This window comes from Schistocerca piceifrons, chromosome 3 (genome assembly GCF_021461385.2).
Source record: "Schistocerca piceifrons isolate TAMUIC-IGC-003096 chromosome 3, iqSchPice1.1, whole genome shotgun sequence".
Lineage (NCBI taxonomy): Eukaryota > Metazoa > Arthropoda > Insecta > Orthoptera > Acrididae > Schistocerca > Schistocerca piceifrons.
The window spans coordinates 682,844,091-682,869,694 of record NC_060140.1 but is presented as its reverse complement, the minus strand read 5'-3'; the positions used below and the strand labels follow the sequence as shown (position 1 = coordinate 682,869,694).

Here is a 25,604-nt window from a genome sequence, read left to right as displayed (position 1 = left end):
AGTGCTATCAGTACTTCAGTCAGTCCAGTCTATTTCCCATAATTTTAACACTAAGCTTTTGCATTGTTATTAATATGAATTTCGATTGTAGATCATCATACTGTAATTGATACTGGAGGAAAGAGTTAGTGTGGCACTTACTGCAGTCATTTCTGTTACACAGTTTAAGAAGCTGCTCTGCAATATTTTTCCAGGCACTCAGAGATGATGATAATGAAAAGTCTTATTGGACTGAAGTCATATAATTTGTTAAATGACAAGAGATTTGGACTAAGTACCGTACCAGATAATAAGCCCAAGGTTGGAAGTATTCATATGAACACTGCCAATAGAGGTTATCAGTTAGTTGCCTGCTCTGATAAATTACATGTGGTTGCTAGGATCTTGACTTTCCCTAATACTTCAAATATACATGGGCTATTTATCAAGAAAAGTAATCACCATGATTTACAGTAAGAGTTTCTTGTCTCATCTGCACTTAAAAAGGCTTAGGGAAATGCCATTCAGTGACTGTTATAGCAAGTCAGCCAAAGATCTAAATAACACAATGATCTGCAACAGTCAAGCTAAAAGATAGAAATTTGTATCACAGTTCATTGCTTTACAAGTCCATTTTCTCATAACACTGGTACAATCTCGAATCTGGGCACTTTCAAAATTCATCTGACAGTGATAAAGTACATATCAGAATGAAATCTATCAATGAGATATGAATTAGCAGGGTAGTGGCTGGGGACCAAGCTGAAAATATATTAAAACACAACCCAGGAAAGAATTTAACCCTCTAATTAGTCATTAAGAATTTGTTCATTAGAAGTTGGGCTACTATAGGCCTACTTCTGTGCACAAGGATGACAGAAGCTCTCACTGGACTGAATATTATTAAATAAAACAAGAACAGAGAAGAACTATTTTGTGGAAAGATATTTGTGTGGGTATAATGGAATTTTGTGCCATGATTTTACAAAGAACCACAGTGTTTCTCTAGCACGAAAGAATTTTTACATGATGTTAAAAATTTACCTGACACATGTATTGCATTTAGGCAGAAAATGGTTCAGAATTTTTGCTTGCAAAATGTGTGTGTAGATATACAAGTGGAAGAGGGACCTCTTTCATTTTTAGAAAAATTTTGAGATTATAACAAGGACATATAAATCCATCAAATAGCCTTTTACAGGTAGTCTCTGGTAGTAATTCACAAATACCAAGTATGAAACACTTAATCGTGGAACACTATTGGTGCTTCAGTGGTAATCAATCCACAGAGCGTCATGAGTTTCTGCGAGGGTGTGCTGTCTTTCAGAGAAGTAATGGAAATGGACATTAAAGATCAGCAGCATGATTACAAGAAAGAAGAGATGCCCAAGGCAAAGATTAAAAAGATATATTTGAAAGAACACCTGTCTTCATTTTAATATTCAGTTTGTAGTGCTCTCCAAGGTTGTATTAATGCAGGAATTATTCATTTGGAGGTGAGGTCGCATATTCTTAATCGTGTATGTTGTTTTAGATGCCAGTAACATAGTTATATCACTTTAATGATACAGAATCGAACAAAAAATGTTTGGTGTGGCAGAAGCACAAGTGAATCAAGGATCAAATATTTGTCTTCCCTCTCTCATATAACAGCTAATCCTTATGTCATCAAGTCATCATTTGCCAAGGTCAAAATACTACCACAGAAAATAGTTGGTAGAAAATCAAATTATACCAGATCACAGTAAACAGTGGTCAAATCACAATCTACATGGTACACAAGTGAGGTGCATTGGTGATAGCTGCCCTAGGTTATGCTGCACTGACACTTGTGAGGTCGTCCCTCATGACCAGTTGCTGGTAGGCTGGCCATGTGGTACTGGACTAGTAGTGGCCCTGATATTGGTTATTGAAACCTGGATGAAGTCAACATATTTAACAGTTTGTTCAGATCATCTAACGAGTCAGATATAATAGTAAGTATGGGTGACATTTAGGTCACCTCACTACTCAAACAAGAGGTTAAGTGAAATAGTGTTTATCTTTCATTACTGCCACATATTTTTTTGAAAGAGAGAGAATGTGTGTAGGAGAAAAAGTTTTTAAAAAAATCTACAAAATACCAAAAGAGTGCAGATGAAAAAAGCCTGCTGTGGGCTTTGAAATGTGTCTTGAAGGGGTAAATAGTCCTCCCTTCAACTAATCATTGTTGGAAGTCCCCTCTCACCTGTACCACCTCTCCTAACACAGAGGGACAACACAAGTCATATTAATAATATGGCTCCCATATTGCAAATAGATTCAGGACCAGTGTGGAAGAACTAGAAGTTCTGACACAGGAGAGGCCAATCCGTGTAACCTATGCCTCAGTCATCTAATTTCTAAGCAACTTACACATGTAGATGAGAGGCCACAAACTCTGCACAAGTGAGAACCATGATAATGACAGGCTAAGAGTCTGTGACATATTCATACCTTCTCTTAGCTATAGAGGTCAACGTGTTCCTGATACCTGTTCCTACACGACTTGCGAAAAGTAGTACTGAATGATCTGCTGAAGGAACTCCCATGTTCACTTCTCATAAGTTGAGACTTCATTGCGCACTGATGAGCCAAAACATTATGACCACTACCGAGCGAGGTGGCGCAGTGGTTAGACACTGGACTCGCATTCAGGAGGACGACGGTTCAATCCCGCGTCTGGCCATCCTGATTTAGGTTTTCCGTGATTTCCCTAAATCACTCCAGGCAAATGCCGGGATGGTTCCTCTGAAAGGGCACGGCCGACTTCCTTCCCCATCCTTCCCTAATCCGATGAGACCAATGACCACGCTGTCTGGTCTCCTTCCCCAAACAACCAACCAACCATTATGACCACTGCCTACTGCGATGATGGACGCCACTTGGTGGTGTTGCGGGCACTTGATGCGGTAACAAAAGTTTGTAAGTGGAGCAGACACTGATGGGGGATCACCCTAATGAAGATATGGGCTGCAAATCAGGAAATCCACTGAGATAAGCAACTTTGGCGAAGGGCAGATTATTACTACACAGAGCCTGTGAGTGAGCATCTTGAAAACGGCGAAGCTGGTTGAATGTTCACATGCTACTGTCATGAGCATCTATGAAAGAGGTAGGACAGTGTAACTACAACTAGGCACTAATGGTTGGATGTCCATGAACCTTTACAGAACATGGGGGTTTAGAGGCTTGTCTGTTGTATAAAGTAGGATAGATGGTGATATGGGGCATGTCTGCTGAAACAGTACACCTCTCATTGTGCACTGTTGAATGTGGAGCTCCACAGCAGACCATCCTTATGTGTTCACATGCTGATCCAACAACATCATCAGTTACGACTGCAGTGGGCATGTGATCAACGGGATTCAATCGTCAATCAATGAAAAAGTGTCTGTTCTTGTGGTTGATCATATTTTTGCTACACTAGGTCACTGGTCGTCTCCACAAATGCCGTCATCAAGCTGAATAGTGGCTCGAAACATGGAGTGCGCCACAGATGCAGGCTGGTGGGAGCAGTAATATGCTGTGGGAGACATTCTTCTGCACTTGCATCGGACCTCTGGTAGTAACCAAAGACACGCTAACAACTACAAACCACCTGCATCCCTTCATGCTTGATGTCTTCCCCGACTGTGATGTCATCTTCCAGAAGTATGATTGTCCTTGTTTCGGAGCCAACACCGCGCAACAGTGGTTCAATGAGCATTATAGTTAACTCATGTTGATGTCCTGGTGACCAAATTCACCTGATGTAAATCCTGTGAAATCTCTGGGTCACTATAGGACACCATCATCACATTTGCAAATGAATGACCCATTATTTACGTGAATTACATGACCTGTGCATAGATATCTAATGCCACATGCCTCCACAAACTTATTAACAATCTGTCTGATCCCTGATGTGCAGAATCAGTGATGTTTTATAGTTGTAAAGATAGACATACAAACTATTAAGCAAGTGGTCATAATGTTCTGGCTCATCAGCATATTTCACTATTGGATCAAGCGATTGCGAAACTTGTTCAGTTAGGTAACGTGCCTTCCAAATTTAGAGCAATTTTGGCAGCAACATACTCACTATCTGCTGCAAGTCTTTCCTACTTTCACCAACATTGCTGTGTGTCAAGTATCCACAGGTACGCAGTCTAGTGGTGAGTTTGTAGTGTGGAGAACAGAGGTGTGGCTGAAAGGAGGATGTCTTTCTTAACATTGTTGCTTCACACATATAGAGTTCTATGTTCTATCATCCACAGAAATGTGAGCATGGAAATGTTTAGCCGGATATCCAAAAATCAAGGAAACTGGTAACTTCATGAGGAGAATGGTACCACCAAAGCAACTGTCTGTCTTTGTGTTGCAGCTGTTTTCACAGTCGAGATCCACAAGATTTAAATCAGTTACTGTACAATTCAGAATTTTGTTCACACTACGCTACCAATCCAATAGCGAGACGCACTAATAATGGTATTTTCCATTGCCCATTGAGACGCACTAATAATGGTATGTTCCATTGTCTATAACTCAAATTGTCATCACCAAGCACAGGGGGGTTGGGAGGATATCGTAAGGACTGGCTGTCACCTGATTTGCGCACTTGGAGAGCTTTCAGTGAATGACTTCATAGGAAAATATTCTCAAATACAACAACAGGGATTGTGTGGTAGCTGGAGACAGTTTATTGACTTTCCAAACACAACCACCTGTGTATTACATTGAAACATTGTCACATTGAAGAAAACATTCATTCACTTGTAATTTATTTATTTTGCACTAACATTAATATAAATGCAAAAAGTTTCATTTAAAGCTGCTCTTTTCACAATTACATTGTAAATTGATTCATCTGTTTAATATTTTAGTATAAAAGGGGGTAACATATTGTCTTGAGAAATGCACCACTGTATAATTTTTTAAAAAAATATTTATTCTAACAGTCTAATTGCAAGCAGGACTGTTACAAAAAATATATAAATACCAACAGAAATTCCTAGAGGTGTCTCAAAACATGTTGCAATGAAACACAGGCAAAGGGAAACCATGAAGCAGCAATTAGTCAAATAAAGTGGTCACTACTATAGTCAAACTTTCTGACATGCATTGAGTTATTGGCCATTAAAAAAAAATGTTTCTGTGCAACATGGTACATTTTTAATATCAGATAGGTTGTGAAGGACATTAGTCAGCACTGAAAATTTGAATCACCCGTGGTAATAGTGATGGAACAAAATCAAGTGAAAGATGTAAGGGCTTATTCCAATGCGGCTAGCATATTTTAGATCCACAGGACTGTGTATTCAGCATATTACAAAGTTCATCTGAAGGTAAAGTGCAATACAACAAAGATAAAATTTCAGTCATCCCCAACAGATTTAATAGGCCTTTTGCATAGTGATCATATTCTTCTATTTCACCACATATGTCTCCTGCAGAAAAGGCAGGCGTCTCATGCAAAATGTATCTGTGGTCCAACATAGATTATTCAGGGCAGTGATACCCAGTGCACGTCTTTCAAATTGCCTGCTGAATATGTGTATGGGTTGCCTACTGAATATGCAACTAAGTGTCTGTTAATGCTGCTGTTTGTTTCAAGTTGCTCCAGTGTCTCAGATTGCTGTAAGAGAACCCAAATCACTCATTTTTAAGGTGGGTTGTAGGATTTTATGAAGGACTGTTATGAAGTTGACATAATAATAGCGTTGAAATTATTTTTGGTCCAAATATAATGACTTGTCTCAAGTGAAATCAGTTTCTTTATCAGAAGCAACTTCTGTGTGCAACACAACTCCCTCTCTTAATTTGTGGAATCCAGAAGACTGTAGGTGATGGTGGTCAAATGGCTGAGTTCTTTCTTAATATATGAAAGACTTTTGATAAGTTCGTGAACTATCAGTTAATAAAATATGTGTTTGAAAATTCATGTATTTTAAAACTTGATTCTGAATACTGTTCTGGGTGGAGTCTTGTAAATGGAAGCAAATGTCACACTGAACACACATCAGAAAAATATGACAGGTTCATTGCTATTTACAACATACATAGCTAACTTAGCAATGTCAGCAGTACTCTTATAAGATTGTGGATGACACTGTCATTTACTGAGAACCAATCACTCGTAAAAGTCGTTTTGAAGTTAGAGAGTAGTTGTAACAGATTGACACAATGTGTAGTGAGTGGCAACTCTTGTTAAACATCAGTAAACACAAAATAATACACACAAGTGGACAGAAGTCACCTGTATTCTCTCTGCACAGCACCACCAATAAATTGATGGCATTGTAGCATCATTTAGATACCTAGGAAAGAATGCCTGTGGAGATATAAATGGAAAAAGTGTGAATATTATAGTAGATACATTAAATGTCAGACTATTCTGGGATGACGTAAATATTTTAGAGGCGAACTATTTAGAAAGACTCGTGACCCCCTATTACCTCAATTTCATATCAGGCCATATCAAGTGCGTAACTTGAAACTAACATAAGAGCGAAGTGACCATTATAATAGTGCAATATCTAATCTTTACAGAGATGTATTGGAAAGTTCAATAGGCATCTCACAGCACCTGAACAACTTAAACAACCTGCTTCACATAGTAATTTGCTACTCGCTATTATGAAGAGACTAGTGGGAAATTGAGACATGTACAGTACCATAAAGAAACTCCAGTTTTTCTTCCCAATATCACGGAATGGGATGAGGGGAGAGGGGGGAAGGAGGTCAGATAATACAGTTTTAAATTATCCCTAGTATTATGAGGTGGCTAACAGGCCATCTATATGTGTGAAGCAATTTAAAAATCCTTGTTAACCACGTTTCTCTTGGCTTTTTGTTTTATGTATAATCTCAATTCATAATTGATTTTTTTGTATCACTTCATCAGCATAATGGCACACAATGATACCTATTTTATAATAAAAGCATAATTTATTTCCTCCTCTTTTCTTTATAAGCTCCAGCCACAAAACATGTAGATATAACATTTTCTAGGCTCCTACCTGACAGAAACATTTTGAAATTTCTAATTCATGGTCTTAATACGCTTCAAATTACTCAGAATTTAGCACTTCCTCCTCAGAAGGGATTCTGATGTGTTAACTTTATCACACATCTGGCGTTTCTGCCACATTTGGGTACTTTTAGAGATACTTGTAAGTACAAATTTCTAAATGGAAATTTTATGCCTGTAAGATCTTCACTCTTTAGTTTCCCCAGCCATTGATCTCTCAATTCACTCAACTTGGCTGACACAGTAATCCTATTTTGTTTACATTATTTTTAATATTTTTGTACCTACTAATCAGTTTCGACTCATACTCATTCACATGTTGTTGTATTTAATTATTGTTTCGTTCTACTTTATTTTCCAATGTTTGTACTTGTAATATTTTCTTCTTATTCTTCTAGTACCATCCCATTGGAACGGGGTCCATTTTTTGGGTCAAAGTGTGCCCTTTCTTATGATCTAATGCTTCCTGTGGATATAGGCTTCTTGATTTTAGATTTGCATTTAGTGTGTCTAGCCACCATAATTTAGGTGTTTCACATTGTCTCCGGCCTCCGACAGTGAGATTATAGACTGAGCTGATGACTGAAGTAGGTGGTGTTCATAAGATTTGTCCACACCACTGAAGTCTTTTTTTGTATCTTTTTATTGAGTGGAGCCACTCCCGTTAGTTGTCGGATCATTGTATTGGTGTGGTTGAGCAGAAAATGCCTAATCTATTTCTATGACATAGTGAGCGCTCAGCTTTTCCGGGTGTGTGCCAACACTCAGTAGCATATAATGCAACTGGAATAACCATTGTGTGGTATATCTTTGATTTTAGAGGTATAGACATCTTCTTTTCTCATGGAATATCAGTGATGTCTCCAAGTCACATCGAGATCAATTTGATCCTTGCTTGCACATCCTCATTCACGTAACTATCAGTCTGTAGGTGAGAACCTAGATATCAGAATGTGTCACCTTGCTAAGGGGCACTTCGTTCATTTGAATAGTTCCAGGAGGTGGAATCTTTTCGAGGTCTTGTGGATGTTTAAATGAAGGCCCAATCTCTGTAGATGATCATAACATGTTTGGACTTTGGTTTCAAGATCCTCCATGGTATCTGCTGAAAACATAACATCAGTGTATAGCATTGTCCACTGTGAACACTTCTGTAATTTATGCGCTATGTATCCATTACTGTAACCAAGAGCAACAGTGACAGAGCTGAGCCTCGATGAATGCCATCCTGTCAATCTCGCGGAGCATAACACACGGCTGCTGGTGTTTTTGTATGGCATTTTTTATGTAGTTGGTGGAGGTTCCAGGAAATTGATGATCAATATCTTAACTTATATATTATACTATTATATATTATCTCACAGCAAAGGACTTGGAAGAGCAGTTGAATGGAATGGACAGTGTCTTGAAAGGAGGATATAAGATGAACATCAACAAAAGCAAAACAAGGATAATGGAATGTAGTCTAATTAAGTCGGGTGATACTGAGGGAATTAGATTAGGAAATGAGGCACTTAAAGTAGTAAAGGAGTTTTGCTATTTGGGGAGCAAAATAACTGATGATGGTCGAAGTAGAGAGAATATAAAATGTAGACTGGCAATGGCAAGGAAAGCGTTTCTGAAGAAGAGAAATTTGTTAACATCCAGTATTGATTTAAGTGTCAGGAAGTCATTTCGGAAAGTATTCGTATGGAGTGTAGCCATGTATGGAAGTGAAACATGGACGATAAATAGATCGGACAAGAAGAGAATAGAAGCTTTCGAAATGTGGTGCTACAGAAGAATGCTGAAGATTAGATGGGTAGATCACATAACTAATGAGGAAGTATTGAATAGGATTGGGGAGAAGAGAAGTTTGTGGCACAACTTGACCAGAAGAAGGGATCGGTTGGTAGGACATGTTCTGAGGCATCAAGGGATCACCAATTTAGTATTGGAGGGCAGCGTGGAGGGTAAAAATCGTAGAGGGAGACCAAGAGATGAATACACTAAGCAGATTCAGAAGGATGTAGGTTGCAGTAGGTACTGGGAGATGAAAAAGCTTGCACAGGATAGAGTAGCATGGAGAGCTGCATCAAACCAGTCTCAGGACTGAAGACCACAACAACAAAATATTATCTCATTATCTTTATCTTATTATATTGTCTTAACTTATCTACATCTGTACTCTGCAAACCACTGTGAAATGCATGGCAGAGGATGTCTCTCATTGTACCAGTTATTAGAGCTTTTTTTCCTGTTCCATTCATGTATGGAGTGTGGAAAAAATGACAGTTTAAATGCCTTTGTGGGTGCTGTAGTTAATATAATCTTATCCTCACAATCTCATATGGGAGCAATACATAGAGGTTAAAGTATATTCCTAGAGTCATAAAGCTGGTTGGTCAAACTTTGCCAGTAGACTTTCTTGGCATAGTTTCTGTCTATCTTTGAGTCTGGCAGTTCAGTTCTTTCAGCATCTCAGTCACACTCTGGTCAAAGAAATCTTTGAACATTGGTGCTGTCCTTCTCTGTATGTATTCAATATCACCTGTTAGTCCTGTCTGGTACAGGTCTCACACATTTGAGCAGCATTCTAGGATGGGTCACACGAATGATTTGAAAGCAATCTCCTTTGTAGACTGATTACATTTCCCTAGTATTTTACTAGTTAACCACAGTATGCTACTTGCCTTACCCATGACTGAGCCAATGTGATCGTTCCACTTCAAGTCCATACTACATGCCACACCCAAGTATTTGCATCAGTTTACAGATTCCAACTGTGATTAATTGATATTATATTCATACGATACTATGTTGTTTTTTTTCTTTTGTGATGTGCACAGTCATTTTGAACTTTTAAAGCATGTTGCCAATCATAGCACCACTTTTGAAATTTTATCAAGGTCTGACTGAATATTTATACAGCTTCGTTCAAACTGCACTTTGTTGTAGATAATTGCATGACCTGCAAACAGTCTGAGGTTACTATTAATGTTGTCCGCAAGATCATTAATATACAATACAAACAGCAAATGATCCAACACACTTCTGTGTGGTATACCCAAAGTTACTTCTACATCTATCAATCATTCTTGTACCAAGAAATCCTCAATCCAGTCAGGCATTTCATCTGATACCCCATATGATCACACTTCTGATCATAAGCATAAGTGTGAGTGTGGTGCTGATTCAAATGCTTTATGGAAATCAAGAGACACTGCATCTATCTGACTGCCTCGATCCATGAGTTTTTTAAAGATGTCATGTGTGAGCAAAGTTTAAGTTTGGTTTCACATAACCTATGTTTTTTTTAAATCCATGCCGGTTGGCATGGAGGAGTTCCTTCTGTTCGATATACCTCATTATATTTCAGCACAGAACGTCTTATAAGATTGTACAATAAATGGATGTCAAGGCTATTGGACAGTAGTTTTGCGGGTCCTTTCTGCTACCCTTCTTATAGACAGGTGTAATCTGTGCTTTCTTCCAGCTGCTGGGCACAGTTTTGTTTTTATATATAATTTATTGTCTTCAGTTTTCTTGTTAAGTGTGTGCAATTTAACAAATATTTGTTGAACTGTGTACTTCAAAGAACGTGGATACATGTATTGAACTTGTCTTGTAAATGTAAGCATGTGCATTGTTATGCAATTCAACATCTAATTTTATGTGTGTGGACATCACTAGTCACACAAGATGCTTTGTAAATGTTTGTGACAAACCTTTATTTCATTTTTAACAAACCTGTAAGTAATGTGCTACATACTATCCACTATAACGCCAACATAGCATGTGTTACAGTCATAATGGAACAGGCTGTATAACAACAAGTTTTTTGAAGATCAGAAGATAACAGTCTTAAATGTTGAAGCCAGTCATCAGGAATAAATAGTACTGAATGTGATCTTCAAAGCAAATACAGGTTGTTCCTTCCTATCTCTAATTATGAGAAATTTCAATTCTAACAAATATTAACTAAGCTCAACTACCCAGAAAAAGTTTTCCACCACCCTCATCAGTTCTGTTTCTTTTTTTCTTCATGATCAGAGCTTCTTTCTCACTGCTCTTTGTAACTGCAGGAAATCATTAGGTATAGCCAGCTGTATAATTGTGCAAAACTAAACTTGGATTGTCAGTAGAGTTGAGTTAGAGTTCTGTGTCTCCAATTGTTAGTGGTGCAGTACACAATGTGTACACAGTTCAAAAGTTGTTGGGCCTCAAAGAATCGCACCAAGTTGAGACTGCGCAAGGATTTTTGACACAGGGAGTTGATGTCACTTGAACACTCAGCTATTGCCATGAGAAAGGCAACACTAGAGATCTCAGTGGTGGCCAGTGCTCATTTTCATTGGTGGGACCCAAATAATGGAATAGCTCTGAACTGTTTGTTATATCAGCTCCATTTTTATCATATTGCTTAAAAAACACTAGAAAAATAGTAAATGTGGTAATTATACAGTTGTAAATTTAGGCCTCATTCAAAAAATATTGTAGCTACTAATAAAGCATACACAGAAGTGGACTCAATTTTTGTTTTGTTTTTTGGGTTGTGTGTGTAATATTGTAGTTGGCTGATGAATGCTTAACAGCCTAGTTCCTGGCTTCTCTTCCATATTTAATAAATTAAAGGAATGTTTTAGCAAGCAGTCCACTTTATGCATTTTAAAATCACTGTAAGTATACATGTTTCAACCCCACAACTCCAGAATATGGAACATAACTGAGAGATGGTCCCGCATTATACATTTTCCCTTCACGAATGGCAATAGGAGCGGAGGTGGGTGGGGGGAATGAATGCAGGACCAAACATGAGTCACTTTGATTGTGTGTCGACACTGCGCTTAATTCACACAGCTGCTGCCAAGACAGCTAGCTCATTTCAACAATGTAGCTTTTCTAGTACTTCACTACCTTATTGTTGAATCTCAAAGGTTGGGCAACAGGTCTTGAAGCAAATAATATGCTGTTTTAACTGTAAGCTTTCTGTTTTTGCGAATTTCTGCTACCTGAGGACTGGAGTGGAACTGTTTAAGCTAGAATGTTTCAAAATATTGGATAGAATAGTGAGTGACACGGTTAACACATCTCACATATAACATGTCATTTCATTTCACTTTAACTCCCATCCAGTAAAGTGTTAGAGCTGTGCACCTTATTTTGAAAAATATGCAGCAGATTTTAGTGCCATATGTTGACACAAAAGAGCTAGTTAACTAAATAGCTGCTTTCAAACTCCAGTAGAAAGAGTTGATGAAGAGCATGGTCACAATTCCCATTTGAATATTTTCAAATTTTTGTTTTCGATGTATGGGTTATGAGATGCTTATCAAAACATTGAAATAGCTATGAGGATATTTATGACAATTTCAGCAAATTAAAGATAATTAAAAAACTACTTACAATCAACCAGACTGTCAAATTCAGTTATCTTGTCAATGCAGTATGATACAGCTGCCATATTTGACTTCATTGCCATCATCAAGGAGTTTACTGCACTCAAAGCAAGGAAATGGAAAGTAATAATATAATAAGAACAAAATTCTTGGAAAAGAATGTGTTTTTAAAACTTAATAGTAGCCCTTTTTCCTTTACTTCCAATCACGGGAAGAATGATTGTTTGAATGCCTCTGTGTGTGCAGTAATTATTCTAATCTTATTCTCATGATCCCTATGTGATTATTATGTAGGGGATTGCAGTATATTCCTAGAATCATCATTTGAACCTGGTTCTTGAAACTATGTTAACAGACTTTCTTGGGATAGTTTACATCTATCTTCAAGAGTCTTCCAGTTCAGTATGTCTGTGATGCTCTCCAACAGATGAAACTAGCCTGTGACCATTCGTGCTGCCCTTGCTGCCCTTCTATGTGTACGTTCAATATCCCCTGTCCTATTTGGTGCGGGTCCCACACACATAAGCAGTATTCTAGAGTGGTCACACAAGTAATTTGTAAGCAATCTCCGTTGTAGACTGATTGCACTTTCCCAGTATTCTACCAATAAATGACTGAGCCTGTGCGACCATTCCATTTCATATCCCTAAAAATTGTAATATCCTGGTATTTACATGAGTTTACTGATACAGCAGTAACTCATTGACAATATAGTCATAGGATACTACTTTTTTTTTCATTTTGTGAAGTGCACAATTGTATATTTCTGAATATTTAAAGCAAGTTGCCAATCTTTGCACCACTTTGAAATCTTATCGAGATCTGACTGAATATTTATTCATATAATAGAGGGAAACATTCCACGTGGGAAAAATTTATCAAAAAACAAAGATGATGTGACTTACCACACGAAAGCGCTGGCAGGTCGAAAGACACACAAACATACACACAAAATTCAAGCTTTCGCAACAAACTGTTGCCTCATCAGGAAAGAGGGGAGGAGAGGGAAAGACGAAAGGATGTGGGTTTTAAGGGAGAGGGTAAGGAGTCATTCCAATCCCGGGAGCGGAAAGACTTACCTTAGGGGGAAAAAAGGACGGGTATACACTCGCACACACACACATATCCATCCACACATATACAGACACAAGCAGACATATTTAAAGACCAATGAATATTTATTCAGTTTCTTTGAGATAGTACTTCATCACAGATAACTACATCATTTGCAAAAAGTCTGAGGTTACTATTAATATTGTCTGCAAGGTCATTGGTATACAACATGAACAGCAAGGGACCCCAACACACTTCCCTGGGATGCATCCATAGTTACTTCTACATCTGACGATGATTCTCCATGCTGTGTCCTCACTACCAAAAATTCTTCAATCAAGTCACAAATTTCACTTGATAGCCCGTATGATTGTACTTTTGGCAGTAAGCATAGGTGCAGTACTGGGTCAAATGCTTTTTGGAAATCTAGAAATACTGCATCCATCTGACTGCCTTGATTCAAAGCTTTCAGTACATCATGCAAGAAAAGTGAGAGTTAGGTTTCACTTGGTCAATGTTTTCGGAATCCATGCTGGTTGGCACTGAGGAAATCATTCTGTTCAAGATACCTGATGATGTTTGAGCTCGGAATATGTTCTAAGATTCTACAACACATCGATGTCAAGGATATTTAACGGTAGTTTTATGGATCACTTCTCCTACCCTGCTTGTTGACAGGTGTGACCCCTCTGTTCAAGGGATCTACAGTAGATTATAGTTAGAAAAGGGGCTAATTCAGCTGCATATTCAGTATAGAATTTGATAGGGATTCCATTGAGTCCTGAAGCTTTGTTCAATTTTAACGATTTCAGCTGTTTCACATCACTGACATTGATACTTATTTCATTCATATTTTCAGTGGTGTCAGGATTAAATTTGGGCAATTCTCCTGTGTTTTCCATTCTAAAGGAACATTTGAAAATGTCCAGTGTTTCAACTTTTGCTTTGCTAGCCTCCATTTCAGTTCCTGCCTTATTCGCTAGGGACTGGACACTAACTTTGTTGCCAATAACAGCCTTTACATACGACAAGAAGTTCTTTGGGTTTCGTGAAAGTTCATTTGACCATATTCTGCTATGTTCAGCACACATACCTCTCTTGATAGCCACACACGTTTCATTCAGCAGCTCTTTATGTATAGCCCTACACTTTATTTTCCACCTATTATGCAGTAATCTCTGCTTCTTTGGAAGTTTCTTTACAGTGACTGTATACCATGGAGGTTACCTCCCATTATGAACTGTTCTACTGTGTACTTATATATCCAGTGCATGGTCAAATATATATATATATATATATATATATATATATATATATATATATATATATATATATATATATATATATATATATATATATATATATATATATATATATTTTTTTTTTTTTTTTTTTTTAAACTTGGACCATAGTTCCTCTACATGCCTCTGTCCTGTGCTGTAAGTTTCAAGTTTCTCATTGAGACATGACATTACTGATTTTATATCTAGTTTACTGAACATACATATCTTTCTGATTTTTCAGTTGTCCTTTATACTTTAGTAATCATTGATTCCACAACCACATCATGGTCACTGATACCAGTTTGGACAACATCAAAGAGATCAGTTCTATTTGCCATTAGAACCAATATATTTCCATCATGAGTCGGGATCCCACCTATCTGTTCTAGATAGTTTTTAGAGAAGGCATTTAGTAATGCTTCCCAGGATGTCTTATCTCATCTACCACTAACAAAACTGTAATTTTCCAGTTTAATTGTTGAATGATTACGCCACTGATGATTACAATACGATTGGGGACTTACTTACAAGTGAGGTGACTTACATACAAGTGAACTGGGGTTTCCTTTAATATGTTTGGTTACATCAGGAGATGAGTCTGGCGGGCTGACTCTGAATCTTGCCCAAACAATCTCGCATGCATCTTCAATTTCTACCTCGGTCAATTTGAGTTTCTAGTCTACTGCGACAAATACACCACCTCCATTGCCTAACCTTTTGATATACACACAAATTTTCCCCCCCAAATCTCACTGCTGTCAGTTTCATGTTTCAACCAGCTTTTTGTACCCAGTATTACGTAAGTTTCACTGCTTTCCAAGAATGCTTCAAACTCTGGCCCTTTATTGTGAATGCTTCAGAAGTTCACCAATTAGGATTTTAATACTCTCACCTGTGGGAGTCATTTCTTCCAATCTTAACAGATACTTCCAGTTTCTTACAGCTATCATCATCTGGATTGGATGGAGAGTCATAAAAAAATAAATAAAAAAAAAAACCTTGTGTGCAGCCCCCACACAGTCATTTACCTAAGTAGCAGCACCTAATGTGTAGTGCGCATATGACCCATTAAGGGGGAACCCTACAGTTATCAACCTTATGATGCAAGTCCAGGAAGTCACAGCCTAGCGTGTCACATAATGTTCAAAGTCTCTGGTCCAGTCCTTCCACTCAACTCAGAACCAAAGGGTCACAATCAGTTCTATGGACAATGCTGCAAATTGTGAGCTGCATTGAAACTCCAGGCACACAGCTGGTCTTCTCAACCTTCTCTGCCAGTTTCTGGAATGAACAAGCATGACCTCGGAGCCACACAATAGGCATCATTTGTTCCAGTGAACACCACAGTCTGGAGTTTGTTGCACCCTGTTCCCAATGGCTGCTGGAATAGCCTCTTCAGCACACTGGATGATACCCCCAGCCATTCACAATGAGTGCACCTGGTGTCCTTTCCTGTCCTTTGCTGCCACTTCCCTAAGGGGTACCATCATTCTCCATACATTTGAGCTGCCAATGATTGATAAGACACCTGCCCTTTTGTTTTTGCCTCCTCGTTACACCGGACACAACAAATTTCCCCCAAACAGCTGAAGTGAGTCCCAATGGCTCACTTTCAGTTTAAGTTAAAGGCACCACCTCAAATTTGTTGGTTAGAGGGATCTGTGTAACACCCTAAGCTCTCCCTGGTCCCTATCCACCCTGTACAGGATGGCTAGATCAACCATTGACATGCCACTCACAGTCAAGTGAAATAGTAATGACAGATCCTGTACTACATGCAGAGGAGACACGATCCACAGGAGAGGAAAGTACTTGAGGTACCTTTGGTACTGGTATCACAGGTATAAGACTCTCAGGAGCCCTTCCAGCACACCGATTCATAACAACTGCCAATCATTTGATAGTAGTCAGGGCATTTTTCAGGTGCTTACGAACGACAACCAACTCACCCCGTATTCGAAAACAGCACTCACGATAGGGCTGCATTTTGGCTGTTGTGATGTATTATTAGTAATGAACAAATAATTTTAAATTACACCTGATGGTTATCCTTTAATCTGTTGACCTACAAAGTTGCAAATTCCCTATAAGAATTGAAGCACATTCACAAAACAAGATTTCTCTTAAGGTAACACAAAAACCTGTGGTAAAGATTTCTAGTTTCCCAACACGTTTAGAGGTTAAATACAGTTGTTAGCGAACTCAAAAACTGAGTTACATAGATAAATGCATATAGTACTTTGGGCGACTCCTCTTTAAGGGAAAACTTCATATAACGCAATATGTTTGTTAAATCACCTGCTACAGTAACCAAATCACAAATGCCAATCCGCTACAAATTTCTCGTAGATCATACAAGGGGCAAGGATAACTTCTGAAAATTCTCAAATCGCATGTTCATTTGCTTTGATATACAATGAAATTCAGGGTGAAGTATCCGTTGTCAACACAGCGAATGACAAACGCTGATTTGCTGCGAAGTTACATATCCAAAACACCCGTACTGTAACTTACAAAAAACATAGTTTTGTACGCGTCCGAAAATTCTCAGAAATAACCTATTTTCGCGTAATTGTACAATGAAATTAGAGACATTGTTTTGAACAAGGATAGGTCCACTGCCCTCAAAGATGTAAGAGGAGCACGATTTAATGTAAGCCTATAATTGACGAAAAGCGTACGAGTTTATCGCGGCACTCGCGAATGTTCGAAATTTCACATGTAGCAAAATACAAACGGGTATTGATACAATCAATGAAACATTATGCAGAAGCAACGCAAACAGTAAAATACGCGAATCTAGAACATCAAATCGACACACGAATCTTGTATTCGCGCTCTCACACAATGGAAAATTCTGAAATTGGCCTTTATATATAAATAAACGTGCGTATTGCTTGGATTTTTCTATTTCTGTGCACACTTCTACACTGGCGTGCTGAACAGAAATCCTGCAGCGTGAGTTTATCTCGGTCAAAATTGCTAAAAATGCAGCACCAACAATGCACGTCCTCTGCTGTTACGGCTATGATTACAATGCCTAATTGCAACTGTCAATAGTTTAATTGGTACAAATAAAATCTGTTCTTTATTATACATAACGATAAAGCCAATGTAACTGCCACAAACAATAAGACATAAATTTTGTTTTACTTTCAATTCTTTTGTACAGTTTATAATTTATTTAGTACAATGATACATTTAATGTGTCGTGTGCAATATTTTTCATCTATATAGCTCATTTAAATAATATTTTTTCAATAAAGCTTCATTTTTATTGAACCTGCTCTAAAAATTACAAAATTGCTTACATGTTTGTAGAAAAAATTGCAGAACGATAGTTTCGGAAGGGGCAGCTTTAGCAGTTCTGCCAGGGGCATAGGATCGCCATGCTACAGCTCTGGCCGCAGATCTTCGGCGCGTGGCCTCAAACATCGTGTGAATAAGGTCGGCAACGCACAAGGCAGCCTGGCTGCGGCAGCCAGAAATGTTGAGCAGCCAGTTTGTGGCAGCAAGCTGACAGTCGTGATCGATCAGCCGAAAAAGATGGACGTGGAAGATGTAATAATTGCCTACCTTCTGACTCGAAAGAAACGCAAAGCCAAAAAAAGAAGTGGATTCATCCTCTACTTGTGGAGCGTCCTTAAGGATGAAGGAGCTCAACAAACGAGAAAAGAATCTTTAACTACCGACTTTCTCGGGCTAGGCGTTTTATAAAATGCACGTTTGGCATTCTGGCAAACAAATGGAGAATTTTTCATCGCCCAATGGACGTTCGAGAAGACTTCGCAATTGCCATAATAAAAGCGTGCGGTGTTTCACACAATTATGTGCACGAAAGAGATGGTTATAAATTTGACGACACATTGTATGTACCTCCAGAACTGGAAATTCCCCCAGGTCGTACGGGGACAGGGTGCCACTCATCATCAGCATATAGGGATTTATTTGCGGATTATTTTACAAATGAAAATCCGTTGGAGTGGCAAAACAGAATTGCACTGGGGTAGTAATTATCTGTGTCATTTAGATCGTGTATGTAACTATTACTGCTTCCAAGTGATTTAGTATCAATTATTGTTAAGTGTAAATTGATACCCTCTTTTCCATTATTGCACGTATAACAAATGTTCATTATGTAGTAAATAAAAAAAAAACACCGAATTCATTCTTCTCATTTTCACTCATATTCTGCTCACACATTATTTTTGTTATTTCCTCCCAACTCCTCTTCAAATGACTATCACTGTATTCTACTGGCTGCCGCAGCCAGGCTGCCTAGTGCGTTGCCGCCCTAAGTGGGGAGGAGGGCTAGAACGGCAGAGAGACAGCTTGGTTTGCTTTGCTGTTGGGAAAGTGTTGGGTATGCGTGAATTGCTTTCCATCTAGCAGGCCCACCCAAGCTGGCCCTACACTGTGCTGTAGCGGGGAAGCGAAGCAGAGAACGGGAATGCTTGGTCATGTCACCGCGACTGCAATTTTACAAGCCTGGGTTGTGGAGGGCGTACAGGCCACTTTACTCTGGCCCCTGACACTGGATCAATAGCGTACCTACAGATAGCACAGAGTGACATCATGTCTCTGCAACAAAGCACTGGAAAGTGGCCCTGATTACATCTGGTCTCTGTCACTTGTACTATAGCAAAGTTATGTTGTACTCAAATTGTTCGAAATAATCCCGAAAAAATACAGAGAGTAAAATTATATCACTAAATTTCCAGTGGGACTAGTCCCCAATGTCCGTTGCGAGTGAACCACAACTGAGAGATCTACTTCGTAGTAGTTTCCCACACTGAAAAACACCAGCTGATGGCTACTACATAAAAATTATGGTCAGTACATACTCTGAGGAGAATGCAACAGAACTACATACAGGATTTTTTGAGGGAACTGGGAGGTCTGTGTCAAAGCGTACAACCATCTTCACACTATCAATTTTGCCTCTTAAGTATCCATTATAAACAACTGGACTTGAACATTGACCTAAATTTGTGTGACACCTGTTAAGTGTCATAGAAGAGTGTGTAGGCAACCAGGTCCTGTGCACATCTCCGGCATGCAGTCTTGAGAGTTCAGCAGGGAAATGTGCCTGTTGTATGTTGGGCTAGTATTGTGTAGTATATATGTCAAATACCTCTAGACCCTACAGTGGGGGGGATTTGAAGACCGTACAGTTTGGCCTGTTGTCCAGTCCAGCAGTTGATGTTTTGACAATACGTTCATAATTCAAGACAATAATACATGAGTACATTGCACCCATATCAAGAACACCTTGCTCCAGGAGGAAGGAGCAATCAAACTGAATGGTTTTCACATAATGGTTTCACCTCACGTGGGCTACCATCAAAGAGTGAAACAGCTTTCGTAGCAATATGTTGACCATCTTGTGGTGGATTATTGAGGAGGATCTGAGCATGTTAAAATGCACAGTACTGAATATTACTCACCAGCAAATTTTGATTTAACTCATGCAAAAAGATGTGCACTTTCAACTAGGCTACCTGTATTTTGTTTTTATTTCACAGTAAAGCTATGTTTTAGTTTTTTAAGACTTATTCTTTCGTTTCTTACTCCTGTTGAATCTAAGCCTGGACATATTTGCAAAGATGCAGGTGGTTCTAAACATTTTTTGAGCAGTTTATTTTATTTTTTCCATTTATTTTGTTCCAGTTTATTACATATTGTGAACATAACTGATTTGAAAAGTGCAATCTTAATTTTTTCCTTTCCATATTCTTCTCTCTTCGTGGTGCTGTTACTTTTGCGTAGTATCTCCAGTAGACTTTCATCATTGGAATTTAATTTATTTATATGTTTGTCTCTGTGTATGTTTTCATGAATTGATAATTATATACATCTGTTTCTGGCAGTAATTTTCAGAACAATTTTTTTCTAATAGTATGAAATATGTCCTAAAAATGCTTACATTTCATTCAAATTCGTAATCATCCATAGAAGACACTCTATATTTCTCACTCGGCTCTTTGAATAAAAAAGTTGACAACCATACCAGATTAAAAAAATTAGGAGTCCCAGGAGATACCATGTAACACCGCCTCTATACTTCATATGCTAAACAAGCTGTGGCATCTGGCAGTAGTTTTTAAAGCTTTCAAATGCCAAGTGCAAAATGCTGCTGAAAATTAGTAGCCTTCTATAGAAATACAACAACACCGAGAGACCTATAAAAAATCAGATTAAATGATTGGTCGTGGCAGATACGCAAGGTAGTCGCTGCAGAGACTACCACAACTTTCAGCACTCTTCTTTCAATGTACAGGCTGTGCTTTATAATGGCACAATAGCCTCAGTTTGTCAAAGAAGTGTTTCCACAAATTTCGTCAGGTATGTGATAAGCAGCTTAAGCCACTCACTGATGATTAGATCCTGTAGAGCTAATAGTCGTGAGAGTGTTGATAGCTACATTTCATCAACTTTTCCAAACAGTCCCAGACATTTTCTACCTGATTTAGAAGGCCAGTTGAGATGACGTAAAGTGCCTGAATGTGTGTCAAACCAGTAAAGTTTGTGTGCAGTCCTGTGAACTTGGCTGCTGTCATCTTGGACAACAGGAGTATACAGAAACGTCAACAGTTGCTCACTAATAATATTGAAATAAACATCTTGGTTCATGTTCACACTAATCAGCCAGAGTGGCTTCCAAGTCATGGTAGTATGAAAAATGCCTCCATAACATCACAGAACCACCTCTGGCCTGAACTACAGCCTCCATGTACTGTGGGTTAAACACCTCATTTGCCTGTCTGTGCACATGACACCTTGCATCACTTTAAAAAAAGACAAAATTGTCACTTGTTGGATCCAGTTACACACCTCTCATCAGCTATCATCCAGTTTTCAGGTTGTTTGGCCAATTGTGTAGCACAGTGAGCAGTTGTCTTTTGTGAAGTACCTAACTCCAGATGTCTGTTGCAGACAGTTTCCTCCACACTGTTCACTCAGAAACTGGTTGATTTGAACCTGATTCACTGACAACATTAATTCGATTCAGGTTTAAAACCGGTTGTCATTGACAAGGTGTGACACTCGTCTCCTGTCCCTGTCAGCTTTTCTTACACTATGGTACAGGGCTGCAAATGGTGCACCATTCCCTGTAGACACATCAGGCAATCTGTATTGATAAAACAACATATCAGGCAACCTTATTCAAAGTCAAGTCATGTATATGTGCAAACATGATAGCTATGTGCGAAGCATGCAACAACCACCACCACTGTCATACCTTAGCAATAGATCTGGCTGAGAACGTGAGAAGATTCTGACCCTACGTAAAATCACAAAGCGGACCTAAGGCTTCTATCCATACACTTGTTGACCAGTTTGGTGTGGCAGTAAAACATAACAAAAGGATAACCGTAGTTCTCAATTTCACATTTAAGGAATCATTCAGTCAGAAGAATCATACAAACTACAGTAAATTAACCATCACACCGACTCCCTTATGGACGACGTAGTAATAAGCATCCTTGGCATGGAGAAACAACTGAAGGAGTTGACAACAAATGTCTCCAGATCTGTATGGAATTCCAGTATTTTTTACAAAAAGCACTCTTCAGCATTGCCCCCTCACTTAGCTTGCATTTAATGTGAATCTCTCACCCAGCACAAAATCCCAAGCAACTGGAAAAAACTGCAGGTGACTCCTGTATATAAGAAGGGAAAAAACACTGGCTCCATAAATTACAGACCAATATCCTGAAAATTAGTTTACTGCTGAATTCTTGAATGTATTCAGAGTTTGACTACAATAAATTTCCTTGAAACCATAAAACAAAAAGCAAATCAGCTTCGTTGCAGAAAGCATCACTCGTGCGAAACTCAGCTTGCCCTTTCCTCTAATGACATACTGTGAACTACGGATGAAGGGCAACAGCCAAGTTCCATATTTCTAGATTTCCAAAAAGCATTTGACACACTGCAGACTGTTAATATAGGTATGAGCATATGGAATAGGTTCCAGATATGATAGTGGCTTGAAGACTTACTTTGGAATCCATATGTGTCTGAGTGTTCATCCGAGACAAGAATATTATCCTGCTTCACACAGTTATGACATTCAAATACCAGGGCATAATGTTGCAAAGCAATGTAGAATGGAACAAGCACTTGAGGACTGTGGTAGGGAAAGTGAATAGTACTGCACGATCTTCGGGATATGCACCAGCTTGGGTTAAAGGAAGACATCGAAGCAGTTCAATGGCAGGCTGCTAGATTTGCACTTGTAGGTCTGAATAACAGGCAAGTATTTTGGAGATGCTTCATGAACTCAAATGGGAATCAGTGGAGGGAAGCCAACTTTCTTTTTGAGGAACACTGTTGAGGAAATGTAGAGAACTTGCATTGAAGCTGACTGCAGAATGATTTTACTGCCGCCAACAAACATTTCACGTAAGAGCTGCAAAGCTCAGATTTGAGAAATTAGGGCTCATACGGAGGCATACAGCAATAATTTTCTCCTCATTCTATTTGTGAGGGGAATGGTAAAAAATGAGTGGTGGGGGTACAGGGTACCCTCCACAGCATGTGCTATTTAGTGGCTTGGAGATTATATATGTAAATGTAGATGTAGATGTAGCTGTAGCTCTAGCTCCTCTCTGCCATTCTTTCATCTTCTTGTCGACCTATCTTACTGTGCTGATTCCATACAACTGAATGGCACATATACACAGCGTCACTGGGGTGAACTGGTGTGTGTGTGTGTGTGTGTGTGTGTGTGTGTGTGTGTGTGTGTGTGTGTGTGTGGTCTACTGTTGATAAAAGCCTTGTTGGCTGAAAGCTCATTTTGTGACAGTATTTTTGTTATGCCTATCTGCAACTCAGCATATCTGTTATATGGTGAGTAGCAACTACCCTATTCATAATATTGTTACAGTCCATCCTTGATTTTCCATTTTTTTTATATGTTTGGTTGATTTTTTAATGATGTTGTACTAGTTTAACATGTCACTACATTAAATGAAAATAATAATTATATTCAATAATAATAATAATAATAATAATAACCGCCACTTGTTACATTACACCCCATGTTTCACAAACAAATAAGAGAAATTGTCTGCTTCACAGTTTACACTGCAAGTGAAATGTTTAATGCCGCAGTTAGCAGAGGCTTACAGTGCTCATTCTCTTTATATGTTACAGATAAAAGAAATTGTTAAAAATTGATGGAATGAGATTGCACATATCCTCAAATCACTTTGTGTAATTTGAATGATATGCTGAGACCTTATCCTAAATTAGAAACCTTTTTGATTTCCAACTTTTGATTCAAACTGTCACTTATTAGCCTGACTGAATGAGCATTATTTTTTAAGTGATACCACTTTTAAAGCAATAAAAAAAATTACTACCATATGACAGTGTAAATAAAGATATTTGTCTCTCTTAAGCATAATTCCTTAATTTGATCTTGTTCATTTTTCTTTGTCACCCATCTCAAACACCTGTTGAAGCTCATTTCTTCTATTCAGCTACAAGCATATGCTTACTGCTACATTTTGTTTACATCACCAAATCCTTACCCATGATGAGAATCATTTGCTTGATCTCTTTGACAATAAATTTAAATATTCTCACTGTTGACTGCTCTTCCTTCCACAAACTCAGTATTTTAGTAATAATTAAATTTAAGTAAAAAAGTTGATGGTTGCAACAAAATCACATAAAAATTACTTCCGTATTGATTTTTCCATGCATAAACTATAAACTATAGGGGTGAACCCAGCTATTGATGGAAATACCAAAACCATCATTCCAGATACTGATTATTTCAACTGGTTTGATTGTTAATATTTTCCTTACATAAGTCAGTGATGACAACATGATATTTGATTGAACTCCTTCCAGGCATGAATGCATTAAGGACCATTGCTGGTGTACAGAGGAAGATTCCACATGTTTTAGCATGTTGTGGGTGCAACAAATTTTTCAGTACAGAAACTGTAAGAAAAGAACCAGAGGAGATAAAAATACCAGTACCGTGGGGGCATATTGCAGGTACGTACACGTTTGCACGTGATCTCTCATGCATTAGTTGTGTTATGTAATTTTGCATTAGTTGTGTTATGTAATTTTCTACACACACACACACACAGATATTAATCTCATTTACATTGTGTGATACAAATTACAAGCATGAATACACAACCATGTAATAAGTTTCAAAGCAGAACTGTTGGTACAACTGGCTTGCATATATCAATGTAGCCTTGGTCTTTAATTTATATAACATTTACTGCTATAGAGCCCCCTTGGGTTAAAATGTGGCAGGTGATGGAGAATGCAAACTGTACTTGTTTGTAGGAAATGAACAGTCAGAAACATGTAGCAGGGGTGAAATGCAATGAAGAAAGGGAAGCACAGTCCCTTTCCCTACACTATCATAAAAATGTGGTATGATTCCAGACAAACATAATCATAGATGGGAAATACTCCTTGACATATCCAAGAATTTGTGTGAGTATGGATTAATTGGAGTCAAGACTCAAGGAGGTGGTTTTGAATTTTGAGGAGAATTACTCACAACAGTGGCCAGTATATTGCTCACATCAAACATGGTTTTAAACTCAATCTCTAACATATACAAATAGACTATAGGAAGTACAACCATCTTAACTGTTGTTGTCTACGTCATTCACCAGTATTTGTGTTGATTTTCAGTTCGGTTAATAAATTAGAGCTTTTTGTCAAGTTGGGGTGGTGTGTGTTACCACAATGGTAAATTAAGGATTAAAATAAATTTATTGTAATAATTGATTAACTAAGCCTAGTATCTGACTATGTAATGAAACCTGAAACTGATAGCAGTGAGATTTTTTGGGGAAAATTTGAGTGTGCGAGTATATCAAATAAATAGGCAAA

General features: G+C 38.3%; 1 protein-coding gene across 2 annotated transcripts in view; it reads left to right on the top strand.

Annotated features, from left to right (window-relative positions):
• Positions 1 to 25,604, top strand: part of LOC124787610 (probable serine hydrolase) — a 44,769-nt gene that overhangs the window by 1,400 nt on the left and 17,765 nt on the right. For both annotated transcript variants that reach the window (XM_047254365.1, XM_047254366.1), the window contains exon 2: positions 24,591 to 24,740. In XM_047254365.1, the coding sequence (XP_047110321.1) occupies positions 24,591 to 24,740 (150 nt within the window). The remainder of the gene's footprint in view (positions 1 to 24,590; positions 24,741 to 25,604) is intronic.